The sequence below is a fragment of the Leptonotus elevatus genome, chromosome 2, assembly GCF_054856555.1.
Source record: "Leptonotus elevatus isolate MCC_2025b chromosome 2, RoL_Lele_1.0, whole genome shotgun sequence".
In the NCBI taxonomy this organism is placed as follows: domain Eukaryota; kingdom Metazoa; phylum Chordata; class Actinopteri; order Syngnathiformes; family Syngnathidae; genus Leptonotus; species Leptonotus elevatus.
Window position 1 is genome coordinate 26,931,274 of NC_141240.1, and position 22,057 is coordinate 26,953,330.

The 22,057-nt window shown below is 41.0% G+C and overlaps 2 protein-coding genes across 3 annotated transcripts in view; one reads left to right on the top strand and one right to left on the bottom strand.

Moving 5' to 3' along the window:
• The first annotated feature begins 144 nt into the window (after positions 1-144).
• On the top strand, positions 145-4,837 carry LOC147179414 (uncharacterized). The gene is made up of 4 exons (XM_086068585.1): positions 145-482; positions 1,319-1,461; positions 2,935-3,141; positions 3,226-4,837. Exons 2-4 carry the CDS (start codon positions 1,329-1,331, stop codon positions 3,360-3,362), a joined length of 477 nt encoding a protein of 158 aa, XP_085924711.1. The 5' UTR covers positions 145-482; positions 1,319-1,328; the 3' UTR covers positions 3,363-4,837.
• lamb2l (laminin, beta 2-like) overlaps positions 3,452-22,057 on the bottom strand; it is a 44,138-nt gene continuing 25,532 nt past the window's right edge. For both annotated transcript variants that reach the window (XM_086068582.1, XM_086068583.1), the window contains exons 10-35: positions 21,799-21,987; positions 21,412-21,591; positions 20,918-21,030; positions 20,714-20,793; positions 20,457-20,613; positions 18,536-18,676; positions 17,901-18,062; positions 17,667-17,788; positions 16,005-16,125; positions 15,649-15,841; positions 15,416-15,559; positions 14,219-14,450; positions 13,980-14,143; positions 12,480-12,704; positions 11,430-11,644; positions 11,249-11,345; positions 9,829-10,201; positions 8,426-8,610; positions 8,079-8,326; positions 7,776-7,991; positions 7,537-7,681; positions 7,177-7,384; positions 5,814-5,955; positions 5,555-5,731; positions 5,028-5,193; positions 3,452-4,040 (exon numbers count right to left, since the gene is read on the bottom strand). In XM_086068582.1, coding sequence (XP_085924708.1) covers positions 3,904-4,040; positions 5,028-5,193; positions 5,555-5,731; positions 5,814-5,955; positions 7,177-7,384; positions 7,537-7,681; positions 7,776-7,991; positions 8,079-8,326; positions 8,426-8,610; positions 9,829-10,201; positions 11,249-11,345; positions 11,430-11,644; positions 12,480-12,704; positions 13,980-14,143; positions 14,219-14,450; positions 15,416-15,559; positions 15,649-15,841; positions 16,005-16,125; positions 17,667-17,788; positions 17,901-18,062; positions 18,536-18,676; positions 20,457-20,613; positions 20,714-20,793; positions 20,918-21,030; positions 21,412-21,591; positions 21,799-21,987 — 4,532 coding nt within the window. In that variant the 3' untranslated portion in view covers positions 3,452-3,903. The remainder of the gene's footprint in view (positions 4,041-5,027; positions 5,194-5,554; positions 5,732-5,813; positions 5,956-7,176; positions 7,385-7,536; positions 7,682-7,775; positions 7,992-8,078; positions 8,327-8,425; positions 8,611-9,828; positions 10,202-11,248; positions 11,346-11,429; positions 11,645-12,479; positions 12,705-13,979; positions 14,144-14,218; positions 14,451-15,415; positions 15,560-15,648; positions 15,842-16,004; positions 16,126-17,666; positions 17,789-17,900; positions 18,063-18,535; positions 18,677-20,456; positions 20,614-20,713; positions 20,794-20,917; positions 21,031-21,411; positions 21,592-21,798; positions 21,988-22,057) is intronic.

The window sequence follows — 22,057 nt, forward strand, 5'->3', positions numbered from 1 at the left end:
ACTGAGACAGTGACATTGTGTGTGTGTGTGTGGGGGGGGGGGGGGGGTGTTTGTGTGCGTGTATGTGTCCCCCACCAAAGTAGCACCCTTCACCCACTCGCCTGCCGACCTAATAATATCACCATGTATATCTCCTGCTATTTCAGGCCATGCAGTTTGGGAAAGGCCTCTCTCTCTCTCTCTCTCTCTCTCTCTCTCTCTCCCTCTCTCTCTCTCTCCCTCGGCCTCTGTCAACAGGCAGCTGACTTGATCCCTACAGGAAGAAACTTTGCTGGGACGTCATGTAGTCGGCCAAGCAACCGGTAGTCTCTTCTTCAGGACTCAGACCGGTCAGGGTTTGCTGGTACAAACTGGACCAGGCTATGAGGTCATTGAAAGTTTTGGCCTCCATGACGCATGGTATGCAGTGAGTGACCCACTAGGACAAGACAAGCGCATACAGGACAGGACAACAAGGCTTGTGTGCAGCTGGAGAAAGATAGGTAAGAACTCGAAGAGATGATGTTTGGATGCCTTTTTACCGGACTATCGCATCGTTCCATACGTGACAACTTGTATCACTATTCTTTTTTGTACAATTCAGTAAATAATGAGGTTTTGACCAAAAAGACAAGCTTGTGGGCAACAAGCAATGCTATCACGGCATCACCTTAAAGGAAATAATGAAAAACACAGATGATGTGTAGTGATGGGCAGGGCAGAGGTAAACAAAGTTTCAGTGTTAGCACAAATTAGCATTAGCAAACGACAATGCCAGCAGCTTTGCGATGAAGTGGTGACCCCGTAAGTGAAAATACAAATGATACTTGTACATTTCAATTTCATGGGTGCTTGCTTTTCTCTTCAGACTGTGGGCTTCTTGAGAGCAAGCGGTCACTCACTTGCGATGCTCAAGTTCTGTCTTCAGTTGTCATAGCAACGGAAGCCAAACCCAGCATTGGTCCCGCTGTAGTCATAACTGTCAAGTTAACCAAGATTTTCTGAAACTAAAAACTCCAGGCTTGACAACAGTCTTACTATGGAAGTTGTGTGTGACTTTTGAGGCAGAGGCTATTATTTGTAGAGTACATTTGAATGGAAATTCCAACTAGTACAATTTGAGGGCCATTCAACTTAAAAGGCGGAACCAATATATTTTTCTCACATGGCACGCAATTTTCCTTGGGTGATTTGTAGTTCATTGTGTTAGTTCAATATTTGTTCATCTATAAATATAAGCATGATTGGGATACTTTTCACACAGCATCACAAATGAGCTAAATGCTTGAGCCAGAGAGTCGCTGTCAACGGTCCGTTTATTTGGAATTTCCCCCTTCAGGCTTGGCGAAATGTCAAGGACTCCTTCACAAACGACGCTGCAGAACTACAGGGTCAGCGACAAAGACCTTACCGAGATTGAACTCCATTCTGTGGACTCCATCAACGACCTTCATCGGACACATCCCGAACACATCCACAAAGGTACACGCAAATATACACGGTGCTCACATTTTCACGCAGGTAGACGCTGTAAACACTTAAAAAGAACAATGAGACCCCTCTGCTGCTATGGAAGCTGTCTGCTTGTCCTAAATGTGACCACAAAATCACCAGGAAGAGCCTACTGGAACATCAGAAATGTATTTGGGGTTTATCAGGGGCACTTTAAATGGTAGCAGGTGTGTGGGTTTTTATTGAGAACACAGCCACATCCATAGTAATAAGAGCACTGTAAAAAAAAAAATATATATATATATTTGAACAGAAGTTTACAGAATTTTACTTTTTATTTTACAGTTTTTCTTTATTTTAAAAATATCATTTGATTTGCAAAAATAACTCTGATTTTACAACATGAAATCACTAGCTGTTACTGTAAAAACACAATATTTCTGTTTTTTTTAAACAAAAAAAAAACTCAATTAGAAATACATAAATTGATTGTTAAAATAAGTTACAAATGTATCGTAATTTCACAAATATTTGTCTGTTAATTAATAGAATAAAATGTAAATACATTCGTTTACAACCCTAAAGAAATAAAAAAAAACATTTACATTTCCTGAGAAATTAACAGTAATTTTTTATTTTACCATAATTCCTTTGTGAATTGGCATTTTTTTAAAGTGAAAATAACTAAAATTTCTGTAATGTCCTACCTAGAATGTAGGTTGTAGGACATTCATAGGCTAATAATAATAATAATTAATTGTATTAACATTTATTTGGAAAGGACATTTAAAGGTAAAGGATCAGCACTACCCAGTATGCATTTCATGAGATCTAAAATGACAAACAACAATAGCAGTGTGGTTCAGTAGTAGACTGGTCTGAGGTTGTGGATTCGATCCTCTTGGTGAACATGTTGAACTATCCTTGCGTAAAATACTGAACTCCTAATCCTGTGTCATCAGGTGAGTGACCAGTCGAAATGTAAAGCGGTTTGAGAGTCTCGTAAGGTGGAAAAATGTTTTATAAATGATTAACCCAAACAGTATACTGTTGCAACTTTAAACCCATTATCTAGTTTTTCAAGTTAATGGCCATCTTTTGAAATATTAATCGCATTATTTTTTGTCATATATTGTTATATTACAAAAAATATATTTTCTGTTAATTTATAGTATTTTTGTGGCCCCCTAGCGGCCAGAGAATTACCTCTTTTAATTTTTTTATTATTTTTTTCATTGAGGTTTTATATCAGTTGCTTTACTTGAGTTGTACATCTAAAAAGTTACATTAATGATGGAAAAATTGGCCCCATTTCTATATATCAGAAAAACCTGGCATTTGAACATGGGTGTGTAGATTTTTTTTTTTTTAAATATCCATTGTATAATAGCAGTGCATTCAAAACACATTCCACAAACAGCAAATACCACACACACACACACACATACATGCACATACACACTGACACACACTTGTTTGGGCTAATAAGTGAGTTGATTACAGGATCGAAACCCCCCCGCCCGGCTTACACGCCTTCCGTGAATGGAACGCTGCACGCACAGCACATGAGACGTGTCAACGGAGGAGGCAAATGGCAGATTCGTCTACAGGACATGTTGACTCCGCGCTCGTCGCGAGCCTACGCGATGGCCTGTGCCGTCATCACGCTTCTCCTCCTCCTCACACTTGTACTCATTTTCTACTTCCTGGGTGAGAAAGCGTCTTTGACTGTGCGAATGACAAGAGAAAGACAACTTTTTCATATTTTCCTTTTGACCTCCTTTGATTTGTCAGGGCAACAAGGCAGCGCGCTGCGAAGGCTGACCGAGACCTTGAAGGAGAAAGAAGCTGCAGCCACGCAACTGTCCGCGCTGATCCAACAACTACAAGCGCTCACACTCAACCTGACAGCCACTAGAGGGCGGACATGAGTGAGGACGTGCAGAAAAAAAATGACAAAGTTTGTGTGAGAAAATGCGGTGGAAAACGACTGAATTTTAGACATCCAAACACATTCAAATATTTGATAGATTTGTTTAATCAAGAGTTTCTTTTGCAAAAAAAAAAAAAACGTTTTTTTTTTTTAATCAGTCAGGTCCACTTTGCTGCCTTAACAGGTATGTTATTTTGTTAATAGCACATACAATAATAGCCTCAAATTGTGGTAAAAATATTGAAAATCATACAGAGGGCCAATACACTGATATATATTTTCATCATTCATGATATTCCTAAAAAAAAAAAAAATCCTTCCCACTGATCATCCTTTTGTTTTGATAGCTTAAGACATGAGGCACACACAGGATTGTGTTGCCATCCTGGCGTCTCAACGTGATACAGTACATGGACATTTCTCAACAAGTCACGTGGAATACTCGGAGTAGGAGTCAGACAAACATTACCGTAGTAATGGTGACTCGGCCGGCGGCTCAGGCAGCTCGAGTCAAATTGGGATCAGGATCGACGAGGCCCTCACGAGCAGCTGCCGTATTTCTGCACTTGGTCCCGGATGACGTCCCGCACCAAAGTGGCGTTGTCCTTCAGCTCGTCCAGCTCCGTCCGCTGCTGCTGCATCCGCTGCTCGTTGCTCTTGAACTTCTTCTCCAGCTCTGCAAAGCCAACGCAGCCGTCGACTGTCAACACTGGAAACGGTGCTAAAGTGCAGTCGTGACTTTGATTCAATATAGCCACTGTGTGAAAAACTGCATGCTTGTCAATCTTGCCATTGTTGGACAGAAACATCTTAAGTCCAAATTTGGTCAATTTTTTTCTTTCTTTCTTTCACAGATCAATAATATTAGTTGTCCCCACGTTGGTCTGTTATTTTTATTTATTTATTACAAAATGTATAGCAATCTCAAGTTTGAAAATAGCGGGAAAACTTTCACTATACGATGTTTAATAACTTATTATTATTATTATTCTTTAGGAATTGGAGATGCAAGGATTTTAACCAACAGCGACAACATCGCATTTGCTTAAATATGTTATATTGTGGAACTGCAGGTTGGTTTTTATAAGAGGTAAGGCAATTATTAGACTGGAAGTCTTTCATTTTTTGTTTTATCCCACCTTATATTTTCCCGTACATTTATTATATTATCTTACATTTTGCCTATTTGTCCACAAATAAACTAGGCCTGTATTTTTCCACCAAAAAATTATGAACAATAATACAACAGAACAGTACACCTACATAAATGAGATTGAATTAGTCAATCAAATATAGTCGTATCTATTGTATTTTGGGGGAACCTATTGTCAGCTGTATTTCGTGCTCTTTCTTAATGGTGTCAAAGCCCTGGCTAATAGGAATGTAGTAATTGGTGTCAAGGAAGTATTATCATTTGAGAAACTAGGGAGTAGCTAGCTCAGAAAGCATTTTTAAAATCAAATATGTTTTGCTGATGTTTTGTTTTTACGACGGATGCCCTTGCTGATACAAGTCTAACCCAATGTATTCGTTGTAAAAATTGGCTGGAATGAATGAATCAAGATTTAAAACACCACCAACCTACATTAAATTCATCGAACGAAAACATCTTCAGATGTGATCGTAAAGGTCATCGAAGCGACCAAGCGGATGGCTGACTCACTCTTGAGCTGCTCCATGCCCCTGTTCGCTTTGTTGAGAAGCTCTTCTGCCTCGCTCTTGAGCTCCTTGGCCTTCCGGTTGAGGGCGTCCAAGCCTTGAGAGCCGCTGCCGAGAGAGTCCACCTTCTCCCGCAGTTCACGGTAGCGACGTTCTGTGTCGTTGAGGCTCTGCAATCCAATATTGTTTGCGTTTTGTAATATAGCACTTGCAGGACATGCAAAGATGGAGACCATTATCAACGGGTGTCTTGTCATCGCTGTCATTTCATTTATCCGTGATTATAATCTCTTCATGCCTCTTACACAATTAAACCTGGATAACATTCAGACATTAGAAAGAGTTATGCTCAAATTTGGACTCTTATAAGGCCTATTATGTTATGACCAAAAAAAAATTACAGGGAAAAAGTCCCTGAATACTGAGCAGCGCGACAACAACAGGGTGTTGATTTTTGTCATTTCAAGTCACAACAAGGTCAAAATTCTCTTGAATCAAAAACATAAATGGACTCCTGATGGCCGTTCCTACCTGCCCCAGAGACATCGCCTGGAGTGTGGCGTTGTCGGCCAAAGCTTTGGCATCCTTCGCCATCTCCCTGTTCAACTCTGTTTTGTTTCTCAGTGCCTCAATTTCAGTGGAGAGGTTGATTAGACGCATCATGACCTCCATTTGCTTGTTCTCCAGCTGTGTTAACCGCTCGTCCACCTGCAGAGAAATGCAGCGCAAATGTTGTTTATGTGAAAATGCACCCAAAAAAAACCCCCAGATATGCTGGAATGCGCTGTACCTCAGAAGTGACGTTCCTGGTGCCGTTCAGGTTGTCCCAAGTTTCTTTCAGGGCGCGTCTTGCTTTTTCGATGGCTTTTTCAGACAGATCCAAGGCCATCTTTGTAGCGTTGGCTGCATCTTTCACAACCTCAGCTCGACTCCTGCAACATGTAGAAACGATTTTGCTGCGTTAGCGTGTGTGTGTGGTGTGTAATTAGGGGAAAAAAAACACGCAGAGCGCAGGGATGGGCGAGTATGACCCACAGGACTCAGACAGCACACCAAGCATTTACATTAATGTCATCTTGTAGTATTTGGCTCATTAAAATGGATTTATTCACTTTATTTATTTATTTTATTTATCTCCTCAAATAATAAAACAAAAAATAGTTGTGAATTAAACTAGTTAACATAGCCTATGGGTAACATTTTGTATGAAGTAATTGGCCAGATATAATAATTCCAATAATTCTAAATGAAACAAATAAAAATAAATATGTTTTATTACACTGTAAATTAAACTTGTAGATATTTTACACAAACTTTCTAACGATTTATACTTATTTTTCATTCAGCACAAACATTTGTCCACCCCTAATCTGACAAGACTTAAAAACAAATGCACTACCTCACACATCTTCAGTTATAAAAAAATTCAACTGGTCATTTAAGTCAGCTTTTTGGACTTATTTTCTCTTAAGCAGCGTATAAGGTACAGATGCGCTATTGCCGTCTTCCACGTAACATCAGAGGCGGATAGTAAAAAGTTGCAAGAGTGAAAGCTTGACACTCAACAGCCACTGTCCACGCCCCATTGTGCTGAAAGTAATTGCCGACGTCTCTGTGCATCTCATTATCTGAATGCGGGAAGCTGCAACAGCAAGTGTGAACCAAGGACACCAAAATGACTCACTTCGGTAAGGTTTAATAATCAAATTAATACTCCGTCTCTGATACACCAACTTCGAATTAAATGCTCTATAGTGGCCCATTGACAAATCTTTTATTTATTTTTTTGTGTAGAATGTTGGAAAATAGCTACCAATCTATGAGTTGCATCCATTAAAGCTACTGAACACAGAACATTTAATTTTGAATAGCTAATGCCACCTGTGGCCGAAAAATGAAACTGCAATTTTCCCTTTTCACGTGCACATACGTATGTGCACGTGACGTCACATCCACAGACAGAGGGCGAGAAATTCGAACCCGAATCCAGTCTGAAAACTATTAGCCAAAGGCTTGCAGGAGTTCCCACTATGAACAGCTAAGGTGTTAATCTACGAATTAAAAATCATAAATGATCAAATAAAAAGGCTATTATACAAATATTTTTGAGCAAATTGTTACAAAGCGCAGCTTCAAAGTGGAGTAGTCCTTACCTGGCGTCATTCGCTTTTTCCAAAAGCTGCTTGGCTTCTCTGATGTGCTGCGAGGTACTGTTGATGATCCCGTCGATGTTGGTGAGGTTGGAAAGGCTGTCCTTTATTTGCATGATCATTGCGTCCACTGTGGTCTTGTTGAACGGCAGCTTAATGGACAAGACCTGCAGGGCCACCTTCTCGATGCTCTCTGGATCTGCTCCCTCCTCTGGACAGTACAAGAAGAGGACCATACAGGAACAACCATACATGAGCTCAAATCATGCTTCGGTCATAAAAATAAAAAACACCCAAACTGAAATGTCATGCAAACTTGCAGACTTTTTTTCTTGAAAAAAAAACCCCATCCATTTATCATACCAGTGAGGAAATCTTTGATCTTCTTGATCAACTCCTTGAGCTTCATGTTTGAATTTTCAAAGTGGTCTTTGTTCTTCTGAGCTCTCTCCAGGGTGTTCATGGCCTGATTCTTCACATCCTGGCTCAAAGATGCAATATCCTGGAGCTGCACATAGATAGAAATACTAAAAAACTGGAAAGAAAAAAATAAAACAAACAAAAAAACTAAGTGGAGAGACACGACATCACACATCTGATACCTTCTTGGCCACGTTGTGCAGCTTCTCATTAGCATCTTCCAGAACGTTGGTGGCATTCTTCGCGAGACTTAACGCATTTAAAGAAGCGCTCACTGTCCCATTGCATCCGTCCCCTCCGCATACAGGGTTGCCTTGTTTGTCACGACAACCTGCGCCCCCGCATGGACTGTCTTCACAGCTGCCATTGACACTAGCATTGCTGTGGTCCCCACACACCTGTCGGACAATGTATTTAAAGAGGCAAAATAAATACAATTCCATTAAAAATTGTAAATAACAAAAATAAATTACTAATCCTCTTACCTTGTTACTGAGGCGGTGGACCTTGTGGTCCAGCTCATGGGCTTTCTGCTGAAGTTCCTCCATAGATTTGTTCTGATCTGCCATAGCAAGGAGGAACTTGTCTTCAGTAGCATTCAGCAGGTCTTCAGTGAGGGAGCGAGTTTCTTTGGATTGTTCCACGGGACTGCGAGGACCCGACACTGACGTGTTGCATTTCTGCTCTGCCTCTGATGATTCCTGATAGTGTTTCTTCACTTTTTTGAATTGATCTATCACGACACGTGAGATACATTTTAAATATTGCGAATATCATGTGTATGAAATGCAAGTTGTTCGAGACTGAAGGTCAGTTGACGTGAATTTGCTACCTGCAAATCCCGAGGTGAGGTAGTCGTCAATCTGTTGCCGTTTAGAAGCAACCGTGGAGTTAATGTCTATCAACTGTCTCTCCATGTCGCTCAGCGTAAATCTCAGTGCACCATCGTCCTCGGCTGTTGTGTTGAGCTCTCGAGCGACACCCATCAGACGCCCGTCTGTCAATGCAATCTCCGCTCTAAAACACGCATATCGTTGGCCATCGTGAAAATCCAGGTGCAGAGAAAATTTTCAATATTGTGTCCATTAAAAACATTTTTCATTTTCTATAGCGCTTGATCTCATTGGGGTCGCAAGTGAGCTGATTCTCTTGTATAAGGTGTTATCATGGTTCTTGCCATGGATACCTAAACCTGTAAAATTGTGACCATCATAATTAAGACTAAAAGACTGGTGTTATTTATTTCAGTTTGTGATTTTTGACAGCAAAATGTACTCGCTTGCTAGCTAGCAGCTGGCTGCTAGCTAGCAATATGCTTATCAGCTGTGATCAAAAGTTACTGTCAAATGGTATAATGTAGTGTAATGGCTTTATTGTTATGTATGAAATAAGTGGGTTATCTTAATTTTAAACTTGGAAAATCCAGCCACTCTCTGTACCGTTTATCCTCACGAGGGTCACAGATATGCTAGAGCCTATCCGAGACAACTTTGGGTACATGGGTTACCCAAGGCGGGGTGCACCTTGCTAGTAAATAACAGTTACTTGGAACAGTTTATTCATGGTAAAAAGTGAGGCCTGATGTTCATTTGTCATTCAAGTTATAAGAGGTTTTAAAGTATGTTGTATGTTGTTGTTGTTTTTGCATATTACCAGTTTTTTTTTTCATTATTTACAATACTTAAAAAAAATAAATCATAAAAAAAAATCTTTAGTTTTCTAGGATTTATTTACAATATTTTAAAATGTGTTTTTCTTTTTTTTTCTTTAGTTTTCTGGGATCCCCCTCCCCAATTTTCCCACAAGTATGTTATATGTTTTGTTTTGTTTTTTAAGCATATTACTTGATTTTTTCTTGATTATTTAAAATATTTAAAAATAGCTCTTCATTAAGAAAAATTCTTTAGTTTTCTGGTATTTCCCCCCATTTCCCACAAGTATGTTATATAAATATGTATATATTTTTTTTTAGCACATGACCTGATTTTTCAAAATTATTTACAATATTTTAAAATAATTTTTAATTTACATTTTTTTTTTTAGTTTTCTGGGATTTTATTTACAATATTTAAAAAAAAATACTGTTTATTGAAAGAATAAATGAATGAATGAATAAATAAATAAATAAAATGATAGTCCCCATTCCCCGCGAATAGGGCGCTCGATTGTAGACCATTTAAACAACCCTACTCTTTATTTATTGTTTTTACATTATGGGCATAATACCATGCTCACCTGAGGTCATCAATGCTCTGTCCAAGCAGTTGGTGGATTCGTTCACTGTCCTCATTACCAATCAGGTCCTGCACCTGCTTCAGCTTCTCCTCCAGCTCTCCAATACGAGCGTTGCCGATTCCAGGTGTGACCCCGCTTTGCAAGATCTTGTTAGCGGTGTGCTGGAGGTGCTCCAGGTCGCGTTTGAGTTGGCACACCACGTCGTCCCACAACTGGAAGCAGGCGTGACACTGCATGCACTCAGGAAAAACACCGGTGAAGCCACGGGCACATTCATCACAGCGCTTCCCTGCTGCGCCCTCCTTGCACTGGCACACTCCACTGGTTCGGTCACACTGTGCTACTTCAGAGCCCTGAGGATGGCAGCTACACTCTGAATTGGGGAACAAGAAATGCAGATCAGGTAGAGCAAGAAAGGGTAAAGGAAAAAAATCTCCTTTTCGATTATGAACCCAACTACTCAACAGGGGATAGGGACTGAGCATAGTGAAAATCCACAATCACACTCCCTCCAAAACGTTTTTTAATTGCGTATAGATGCCACAAGATGGCGGAAAAACAATTTAAAAAGCATCAGAACCATGCTCACAACAACCATTAACATTCCTGCACAAACATTACTCAGAGGCAAACAAATATGTCCTCTAACTCAGTGGTCCTCAACCCTGGTCCTCGGGGACCGGTATCCAGCCTGTTTTCCATGTCTCCTACAGCCAACACAGGTGGGACTCGTTATCAGGCTTCTCCAGAGCTTGCTAATTAGCTGATGATATGAATCACCTGTGTTGGCTGCGGGAGACATGGAAAACAGGTTGGATACCGAGGACCAGAGGACCAGGGTTGAGGACCACTGCTCTAACTCACCTGGCATTTGGCATTTAAACAGAATAATAAATATTAGCGAATACAAGCAGGTTGTAATGTAATAGCAAAGTGGACTAAACGGGGAGGGCTATTAGTAGCTGCTAGAACATACATTCAGTATGTTTGACTGTGCACAAGGTGCATTCAAGGACCACCAACAAAATAGGACATCTCAAATGCAGCAACAAAAAAAAACACCGTCAATGAATGAAACCTAATGAACACTAAGATTCCACCACAAGGCGCTAAAGTAATGCCTTATAGTTTACAGTAATTTAAAAATATTTGGGTGTTCACTGTATATATTTTGACACAATGACCAACACCACGGAATCACACATAAAAAAAAATATATTTTTTTACATTGGGTAAGTTTTACTTCAAATTGCCTTCTCTTTGAGCATGTTTACGAATGAAAGATGAATGAAAAAGGGACGCAAGGGTGTGTTCTTGAACCATGTCTAGGTTAAACTATAAACTACCAGGTAGCTATAGCTGGTAAGGTTAAAAATGACCAAAATGTCCTTACTGATGACTGTTCTAGTCAAACATTTACCTTGACACTGTACCCGTGGGTCTCCCCAGTGGAGCTGCTCACACTCAGTGCACCGATTCCCTCCAAAACCTGGCCGGCAACGGCACTGACCACTGAACTGTCAAGGACAAAGATCGGGCTTTCACAACTTATCCTCCATTCAACACGTTCAGGCTTTTTTGGTGTAGTCATGCGCATTCACCATATTGCAATGAGTTCCCATGGAATGTTGCAGGTCGCAGTTACAGGGCCCACAGCCTTGCTCCTGACCATAGTTCCAGTGGTCAGGAGCGCACTGGTCACAGTTAGGGCCGGAGACGTTCTGCTTGCATGAGCAAGCACCCGTCTGACGATCGCAGTCACACTGTCCATCGCTGCAAGTCGACTGGACAGTTCCAGCAGTCACACAGGTACAGCCTAAGATGAGAAACATATTGCAATGCATTTAATAAGCCTGAACCATGAAATATATGAGAGGACATTCTGATTATTTGTAAATAGAGTATGTATTGGTCCAAACAAACAAAAATGTGAAAATCAACTTCCACATATGACTTTTGATTTGTGTCATATTTGATACATCCGGTCACAATGCTTTAAATTCCTACATTTATAACTGTCAAAAATATAATAATAAACAGATATATAAAATATTAGTATTTCCCCAAATCAGAAAGAATATTTCCCACTATTAATAAGTATAGGTGTCTCTCTTTTCTCAATTGGGGCGATCTTGCAAGGTCGCTGGAAAAGCCATCAGCTGGGTCATACTGCCCTCTAATGGATTATCCATGCAATGCATGTGTCAGATCATATACATGAGCATTTGAATGGGGGGAAAATATTATACTTATGAAATAGAGGGCTCAAACTGTCTTGTATTTAATATGATACGTTTGGCCTTATAGGGTTAAGGGACATATTGGTTAGAAGAGAGTGAGTCTGACACCCCAGGATTGTGGATTCTGTAACAGTGGAACATCTAATGTCGAACATGTTGGGATAAACAAGCAAAAAGAGAAGCAGATCCACATGCAATGCAGTCAGACTCCAGTATCACCAAACGTGTCACCACTTGCTCATGGTAGTTAACTTCCTTGTACACTTGCTGTCTGTACCAATTTAGAATGTGAAAAGGACATGAATTGGTTGATTGATTAAAAGATGGGGAAATATGCAGGACAAATGCAATATGTAGCCACAAAGTGGGTGCATCCAAAAGCCCTTAATCTCGTATTTTCATATAACTCACGTCGACAGTCGTGATCCAAAGCACTGCCGTAGTAACCCTGTTGACACTGGGCACACGATGGTCCGTCTGTGTGGTAAAGGCACTTGAGGCATTGACCTGTTCTAGGGTCACATGACTCAGGGTCCTGAGCGTCGATGTTGCCGCTGCACTCGCATGGAAGGCATTGGCCACCAGTTTGCTCTGGGTCGCCGTAGTAACCTGGGGCGCACTGGTCACAGCGAGGCCCTAGGTCGGAAAAGAGGCAATGAGAAAAAAAAAAAGTAGACTGTGCTAGACAGGTTCCATGCAGTTGGGCAGTTTTCATTACTGATACACAATTTCACGCTATTTGCCCCTTGATAACTGGCAGGTTTTAGCTACTGTCGCTTTTTTTTTTTTTAAACATCTTTGGGTCCAGAATGCACCAGGCTGCTAAAGCAGTACAGCTTTCAGCCATCTGTCTTCTTTCTTTTCTTTTTCATTTTTTTTATGTTTCTATTTGTTAAATAGAATATGTTCTATTGTTAATGTTTAAGGGTCCCAAAGACGTATTTATACGTTTTGGTTTTTTTTTAATGCTAAAGCATACAGAAGGCTTTGATGCAGCCTCTCAACTGCAGAGAATTGTAGAATAAATGGTAGCTATTACAAAAACGGCCAGCAGGTGGCATCAGAGTGAAAGAGATCAACCAGGGTGATGTTGAAAAAAAGCTAATTTACTCACAGTTCTAAACAGATTTGTGAATAATGATGACATTTAGCTATAATAATGCATCGGATTTATATAGCGCTGTTCTGTCTAATCAGACACTCAAAGACGCTTTACAATGGAATGGATACATTATTCATCCACTCAAACATTCACACTGTGGTGACGGTACGCTACTTAAGTAGCCACGGCTGCCCTGGGGCAGGTTGACGGAAGCGATGCTGCCTACGGCCCCTCCGACCACCACCAAAGGCAATGTGTGTGAAGTGCCCTGCCCAAGGTCACAACGACACATGACTTGGGGAGAGCGGGGATCAAACAGCTGACCTTCTGGTTACTGGACGACTGTCTCTACACCCTGAGCCACGGCCGCCGGCTATATTCTAATGCTAATTGCTACAAAATGTTAACAGATGGATAGACAGACATACGTTTGTTTTGTTTTTCGTTTTTTTCCCGATGAAATAAGAAACTCTAATCTTTCTTTTGGTAGTTTCTATGTTTTTATAGCAATAGAACACAATATTCTGTGGGCCTTGCAAAATCAGTCAAAATCCAGTAAAACAGCCGGGAGCGAAGGGGGTTGCTTCAGTCAAAATGGCTGGGAGTGAATGAGTTGAGGGGGGGAAAAAAGTAATTACAGCCATCTAATGGCATCACTTGGTGTTTTACTAAGAAGAAGCACCTATTTGGGATGCAGCATTAATTGATTCATATAGCTTAAGCACCTGGTGACCAATGAAGACACAGCATTTCCGAGATGATTTTCCCCAAAATGTATCTGTTGTAGCCACTATAGTGTGGCAACTCACCAGCATAGCCTTGTCTGCAGTTGCACATAATGAGGTTTGAAGAGTGATCAGCTTGGCAGGAGTGTCCGTTAAAGTGATCTGAACCGGGATTACCGGGGCAGGAGCAGGGCCGACAGTGGTCGCCTGAGCCGAGCATTGGGTTTCCAAAGAATCCATCCTGACACCTAAGCCAAAGCAGCGAAGTGAGTTATTTACCATCGCTGTGACAACCACGGCAACACTGGAGAAATGTGGCTTACCGTTCACAGAGATGGCCGGCCGTGTAGTCTCTGCATTCTCTACACTCGCCTGTTTGGGAGTCACAGATATCTGCATGGCCGTTACACTGACAGGGGGTGCAGCTCGGGAAGCCCCACTGGCCGGGTTGGCAGTCAGAGCACTGGCGCCCAGTTGCCCCCTCCCGGCACTGGCACTGGCCGGTAATGGGGTCACATTGGTGGCTCAGTGAGCCCTCGGAATGACAGTCACACGCTGAAAAGGCAGACGTTTTTAAACATTATTTTTTACTCTGCGGTATATTATAACTGGAATTGATGATGTAGACAAAAGTAATTTCATGGATGTGGATTTCCACTTTGAGGAAGTGGGAAAAAAACAACTGCGGACTTGGTCCCAATTGTGCAGATATTTTTGGGAAGAGTTATGAAGGTGTCTGTGGAAGCACACCCCTTATTAGGGAACGGGGATTTTGGCCGTGAGTCCTAGTCCTACTGTTCTTGGTCTCGGCATTTGCAAACACAATTTTCCCAAAAAATGCGACTTATACTCCAGAGTAACGTCCAAAAATACAGTACATTATTCATATTTTTGTATTTTACATTATGAGAAGGTTAAGAAAAGTATTCATCAACAAAGTTGGGATTTATCATTGTTTTATTTCAAGGGTGATATTAGGCTTCATTCACCTTGTATGAAGAAATGTGTTGCTTGGAAACTGTGGTGAATGAGGTCCACAGCGTATATATTAGGGGTGTGCCCAAAAAATCGATTCTCATAAGAATCACGATTCTCATTTAGTACGATTCAGAATAGATTTTAAATGTCTTAAAATTGATTTTATTTAAATAATTTTATACTGTCTTCCCTTTGTTTGTGTTTGCCTTTATTGGGAGCGCCGTTCACGTTATACCCGATTTGGCCACTTAGGGGCAGTGTGGTTCCACGTGGTCTGATACACTGTTAAGTTGTAGCCACATTAGAGAGTAGAAGAAAAAAGTCACTAGCTAGCATTAGCGAGTCAGACTGCAGTAGATCATTACGATTCCTTGAACATCTATAAATTGAAGCAAAAATCATTGCCAATCAAATAATTTTAAAGCAAAAATTGTTCTTAATCGAAAATTGATTCTAAATCGAATCGCAGACCCAAAAATCGGAATCGAATTTTGAGACATTCAAAGATTCCCACCCCTAGTATATATATGTTTGTGACTCACCAGTACAACCATTGACTCCAAAGCCGTAGGTTCCTGGAGCACACTGGTCGCAACGTCGTCCCATCACGTTGGGCTTACAGTGGCACTGACCTCCGACCGTATCACATTCACTCGAGAGGGAGCCTTGAAGATCACACTGACAGGCTGGATGTAACACAAGAGAGACCATCATTACCCGAAAATCAAAGAAGCACATGTAAGCAAGCAGACGTGCGATTGTTTGGCGTACTCACGCAGTGCACCATCGTGAATGATGGCCGAAATACTGCAGATAAGTTTGGAGCACATTTCAGCCAAGGCGGGCATTGGCGTGATCATAAAGGAATCCAGACACATGTAGCGAGTCATCTCCTCACGCCGCAGCTCTCCCTCAATCTCATTGGCTTGGAAACCAGGAAGTTCGTTATAATTAGGGATCAGAACTAACTGTCGGAGAGAAACAAGGAAAGTAAAATAAAATAGAAGCAAACTAGATGGATGGTGCACATGATGTTGTTGAGCTCTAATTTGTTAAAATATATTTATTTGTGTGCATTAACAAAACAATAAGACTAATGGAATGGAGGCTGTGGTTGCTGTCTTTACTCACCGAATCAATAAGAATGAAGGCAGTGAGATGTCTGTGTGTCACTCCGTGGCGCTGGAAGCGGATGGAAACCACGTAACGATTATTTGGCTCAAAGCAGAATGGCCTTGGCATCTGGATGTATCTGGAAGACAAGGACATACCATACAACATGTCGGTCTCGCCTAACAACTTCCACTCTTCAGGGAAGACTTAGGGGTATGTGGGAATTTCTGCACATTTATGAGGTCAAATAGAGAGCGGGTCTTCCAGACCAAAATCATCCAAGTAGTGATATTAGTATATCATGTACACTGGAAACAGAAACTGTGGCTCTGCTAGGATGAAGAATTAATATTCAGGTACAATCCTCTTTCCTCGATTAACAAATGTGTCTCAACACAATGGAACATAACGTAAAATTTGTTTCGTTGTCAGTTTTTTTATACACATATTATCCAACTGCTTATATGCAAACAACCTTGACCCATTGGCATGTACTGTATGCATTCTTCACACACGTTAACCTTCTTCCTCTCTCTTTGTGTTTTTGAAGTCACTGTGCTAATTAGTGCTGGCTGTTGGACCAACCACAGTGTAGAACGGAAGGAAAACGTTGCTCAACTGCAGCGTTTACATCCAGGCATCGGCTGGCCTCTTAGTTCCAGATGAATAACGTTTCTGAAAGGCTGCTTAGAACTTGGAAACTAGTCAAGTTGGGCTTCTTTACATTTTCCACTTTCAAATAAATGCATTTCCTCAAATATAGCAACTTTTTTTTCGCCCCTCAGCACAAAAATAAAAGGCAAAACTATTGCCTTTTATTTTTGTGCAAAACTATTATTTGACAGGTAATGCCTTTACAATGACTCATACAACTTTATATGGAAAAAAAATCTGTATCAATGTTCAGATTTGTTGCTATTATAATTGTCGAAAAATATTTGTTTACTTCTTCGCATCATTGCCTTTTTTTGCCAGAAAGACCGGACATTTTATTCCAAAGGGTGTGGATACCCCCCTCACTTTTCCACAGTTGAATCCTATAAATATAAAATAAATCTGGATATGCATGCCCCACCCAGTGCAAAAAACATCAATAGTCATTTAGTATGGAAAACAGTAGACTATAGAGTCATGCAAATTGAAATCCTTAATTGAAAAGAAAAAATACTAAAAATATGTAGGAAACTTTGGTCACGTGCACATTTTCTGCCTGTACCACACTTTTTGTCTTCAACAGTCCCAGCTTTTTTCTTTATGCTTCGTCAAACACCACCCAGTAATATCACCATGGCTGATTCCTATCGCAGAGACTTTAGGTACGTTTGCCCTGCTATCAGAAAATAAGCAGGGAATGGAACACAGGATACAGTGAGGTAATATTACAAATATCTGACTCACACAGTGCCGCAGGCCAGGGCAGGTTTAAGTGACAACAATGGCATGAAGCAATCCTTTCTGATCTTTAAAATCACACAAAACCACATTAAGACTTGCGGTAAGTGAATTGAGCACACAATGCCGCTCCGAAGTCTGCACGCAGTCAGTCAGTCCACTTACGTGCCGTTGAGTTTTTCACAGTCGAACAAACATGCAGTACTTGGATAAAGTGGGTAGAGCTCTGTTTATTTCACCATAGAAATAACTGAAACTATAGCATGACTAAATCTGCTGTTTTGGTACCTGCTGCGATGCGGCAAGGTGACTGTGTAGAGCTGCTCTGTTGGTAGAAGGTTTCCACAGCGGAGACTGGAAGGCAGGTTCACAGATGTTATACTAACGATGGCCTCCCAGTCCTCTGTGGACTAAACACACATGCACGCACACGCATATAAAAGACAGAGAAGCTTTTAGTCAAAAGGAGTTTTATGTTGAGTCTTAAGAGGAACAAACTGAAACAGTATGTGATGCACAAACCTCAGGTTCGTAACGAATCATGATGTCGTACTCCATGGCGTAGGGAATGTTGTCAATATTAAACACCAGGCCAGCACCGTCTTTGACCCGAGCGAAACCGGGTCCAGTCCAAGTCACGGTGTGACTTAGGGTGAGCTCTCTATAAACGGTCCTCACATCCGGCTTCAAAAGACAGAGAAATGCCCTCTTGAGAACTTGTCTACGCTTGTGGCCGTTTTCAAGGGACGATAACGGAATTCTTTCAAATAAAACTGTAACACAAGACTTTTAAAGAATACTTTGCGGTAGGGTTGGATACGGAACACATTAAGATTGTCTTCCCCCGCTCTAAGAAATTTTGATTTACTCATATTTTTTTATTGTATAAGAAAAATATTAAATGATACATTTTCGGTCACATTTTCTGCACCCCAAAAGGCTGGATTTTTTTTTTTAAACCTGCATGCAAACATGGAGCCTCCATTTTAAGAGCCAGGATGCTAAGGCTACTAAACTTATTCCAACTTCATACACGCAACCGGTTGTCTAAATGCAGTGTTGTTATTGGAGCTAAGGCCTTGTCTTATTAAACAATGGACTGAAGGACAACATCTGTATTACTGATCTTTGGGCGTGAATGAAAGATTTGATCATACTGTCTGCTGAAGCTGTCGGATTCGCCTCAGTGCCGCTCGGTGTTGTTGCGGGTTGGCGATACGCCGGTGGCGCCTGTGTCTCCTCAGCTGGTTGCTGAGGTGCTGAACGCAGTCTGTTTCTGCCTGAGGTCGAACTTTGCCCTAGGAGACGAGGAGAGAAGTTTAACTTTAAAAAGTACACTTAAAATCAATTTTAAAAACGTAAAACATACTGTGGAAGCTCTATGTAAAGTCTGCTTGCAATTCCTTATAAATGTACTTTGCGCATTTTGATCATGCCGTACATGGACTCCCGCGAGTCTTTTTGCTCCTCTGCAATGTAAAGACTGTGAACCTCTCGTGCGCTGATTTAAATGTGAACGAGAGGGGCCGCTAGTCAGCTGTGCTCACACCCACAACGGCGCAAATACCTGTTTCTAACTGCGCTCATATGCGAAAATACCAAAAGAAAAAAAACTCCACCCATGTGCCAAATTAGACTGCACTTTACGCTAGACTTGCGCAGGGCATGAAAATAGAGCCCCTCTAGTTTTGGCCAACAACCAAATGTCTTGAAAACAGGGAGTGCAACCCTTCACGAGGGGGATGACACAGAAAACTACTAATTATCTGCATTACCTCACTTCGTCTACAATTCTAGGAAGTGAACACAGCTTTCTGTAATCCTCAGAACACACAATGATTACCAAGAAGCATCCGCCAGAAGATAAGACCCGTGAGGCACTTCCCCTCATATTTTGTGTCCTGCATCGCTGCTTCTTTGACAATTTGAAGTCAGCGCTTGTCTTTTGCCACATTCCAGGGAATGTTGGGAGAGTGTGGATGGAAAGGGTCTGCCTGAGCTTGCCCACTGGGCTGAACTTGGAAGTGGAAAGAGTGGAGTGGGTAAATTGATGAGGGGAGAGGAAGCAGACTGTCTAAATGGGAGTGACTGCCAGATTACACGTAGGCGGAAAAAGAAAATAGAATATTGTAGAATGGGTGGAGAGGTGAAAATTATAAAATAAAATAAAACTGAATCTCTAAAGTAAAAAAATATTCACCAATATTTTCAACATAAGACAGTCCTTTGATGTTGCACAAGATTTTAGGGTTTGAACTGAAGTCAGATAATCTCATTGGACCTCAGTTTAATGGGCATCAAAAGAGTGTGCTTTGCTTTTACTTTGGCCTTTTTACAAAAAACACCCAAATAAAGATGCATCTTCTCAACAGCTTCATTCATTAAAACTGGTAGGTTTAGGTGAAACAATTGTGATTATTATTTTTTGCTTTCAAGTGGCTCTATTCAGATGTGAGACATGACAGTGGAAATAAGGGTGAAAATCGGGTAAACATATTTTATATAGGCCATAGCCTGCCCAAACAACACAAATACACACGTAAAAAAAAAAATGCTGTAAATCTAAACTAAAGAAAACATGGAAAAATTAATATGATTTAAATATGCTACATTAGATGTACATAATTAAATAAGCAAAATAATTGCAGATGTGATTAATGTGGTAATGTGGTAATGTGGTGCGGCGCTTACCCTCATTTAGCCATGCTAAATAAACTACCTCACTTTTCGTCACTTGTGGAGTTATTGAAGTTCAATTCGAGCGTATATATGTGTGAGACTCATACGTGTCATTGAATTGGATGTGTGCAGTTGAACCTGCAGTGAAAATCCAGCCAAAGATAGCCTTGGTGGAGTCAAAAGAGATGTTGTAGTCATAACAGCGACGTTTCCTCCGAGCCATACAGTGATGCTATCACAAGGTTGCACCATCTTTACACAGTCAGATTTTAAAGTTTCACATACATTGGTGGTTATACTCTCCTCAGTGCAGTCTTTAAGCAATCATACTTGCAATGGGCTTGAGTGAGCAGCAATGCAAAAAAAAAAAGAAGAAGAAAAAAACAAGGTTTTTCTTACAGGTAGAGCTGAGTCAATTGGCGAGTGTCCAGTGGCCCCTTCTGCCTCATATTTGTAGAAGTCCAGCGGGGCGCAGAAATAGCCAGGTTGCACCTCGGAGCACTGTCGACCAATCAGATGGCTCCTACAGTCACACTGTCCATTCTCCATCATGCACCTTCAACAACAACAACAAAAGATGTTAATGCCAACATGCAAAGCGGAAACAATTTCAATAGATCCATTCTCTCAGGACATCGACTTTGGAGGAAGAATACCTATTGCTGAGGGCTCCTCCAAAGTCACAATCACATTGTCTACAACCAGCCAGGTCATTACTGAGACCCCAGTATTCAGGCTAGAAAGACAAATAAAAACCTTTCAACAAAGAATATGAAAAAACGTGACTGAAGAATAACAATGAAGTAAAAGGCATGCGGCTGACCAGCATTGAATACAGGCGGCGAATGACAGGTACTAACCAGACACTGGTTGCAGTAGCGACCAGTCACATATCTTTTACAGGAGCAGTCGCCGCTGATCTGATCACATGGGGCTCCCATCATAATGATGCCACGAGGATCACAGTTGCAAGCTGGTGGCAGACATAAAAACATGCAGTTATAAAAAAGGTTCAAATGAAAAACAATGTCAAATCGTCCTGGTGCAAAGTGAAACTGAAAATGTACAATATAGTATTTATCTTTCAAAAATTGGTTTTATAATTGTGTGATAACGATAGGATGACTGACCGTTTTGCTAGTTAAAGTGAATACAAAGAAAATGCTATGGTGGGTTTTGTACAACCAAAACAATGTTCTAAATGTGTTTATATCAGCTATAAATGTAGACATGGAGCAAATACGAAGCAGAAGAGGACAAAGTTAATTCTCGCCCTTTGGGTTTAGTACAATTCCAATACTTTAGCCAAGATACAAGAAGAAAAGTGAGCAGGAAAAAAAACATGTATACGCACGCTGACAACCCAGGGGGTCGTTTTGGCTGAGTCCAAAGTAACCCTTCTTGCAGTCGTCACAGCGCAAGCCTTTGACGTTGGCTTTGCAGCGGCACTGTCCAGTGATCATGCCCATGTCTGGGTCGGTGTGACTGTCACATACGCCTCCTTCCATTGAGCCCACCGGGTCACAGTCACAGGCTGACGGTCACATGGAGAAAAATGGAGAGTAGATGGCTGTGATCACATTCATTTATCAATCACATCGCTAATGGTTATTTGTATTATTAACACAAATAGATTTTAGTCATTTGTTCAATGTAAAGCTACAAACTCAACATGTATGTTATTTAGGGGGTTTTTTTTCTGAACGTATACGATAAAAGACAAATTCAATGCTTGACTCACCAACACAAACCTGCGGGTCTCTAATATCCCTATTGGGGTCTTGATAGTAGAAAGGTTTGCACATCTCACAGTTGCGTCCCATTGTGTTGTGCAGACAGCCATCACACACTCCTCCGCTCATGTTGCCCGTAGCCAAATACACCGCCATGTCAAAGTGACACTGGCTTGAGTGGCCATTGCAGTTACACTCTGTAGAATACAGCAAATAACACATTTCTGTTCGTTACCCACGCACACAAAATATGGCTCTCAGCAATTA

Bases quoted from the DNA above. Each gene is read 5' to 3' on its own strand.
- LOC147179414 (XM_086068585.1), top strand. From the start codon at position 1,329: ATGTCAAGGACTCCTTCACAAACGACGCTGCAGAACTACAGGGTCAGC. The intron at 1,462-2,934 runs GTACACGCAAAT...AGTTGATTACAG, and splicing joins TCCCGAACACATCCACAAAG to GATCGAAACCCCCCCGCCCG. The intron at 3,142-3,225 runs GTGAGAAAGCGT...TTGATTTGTCAG, and splicing joins ACTCATTTTCTACTTCCTGG to GGCAACAAGGCAGCGCGCTG.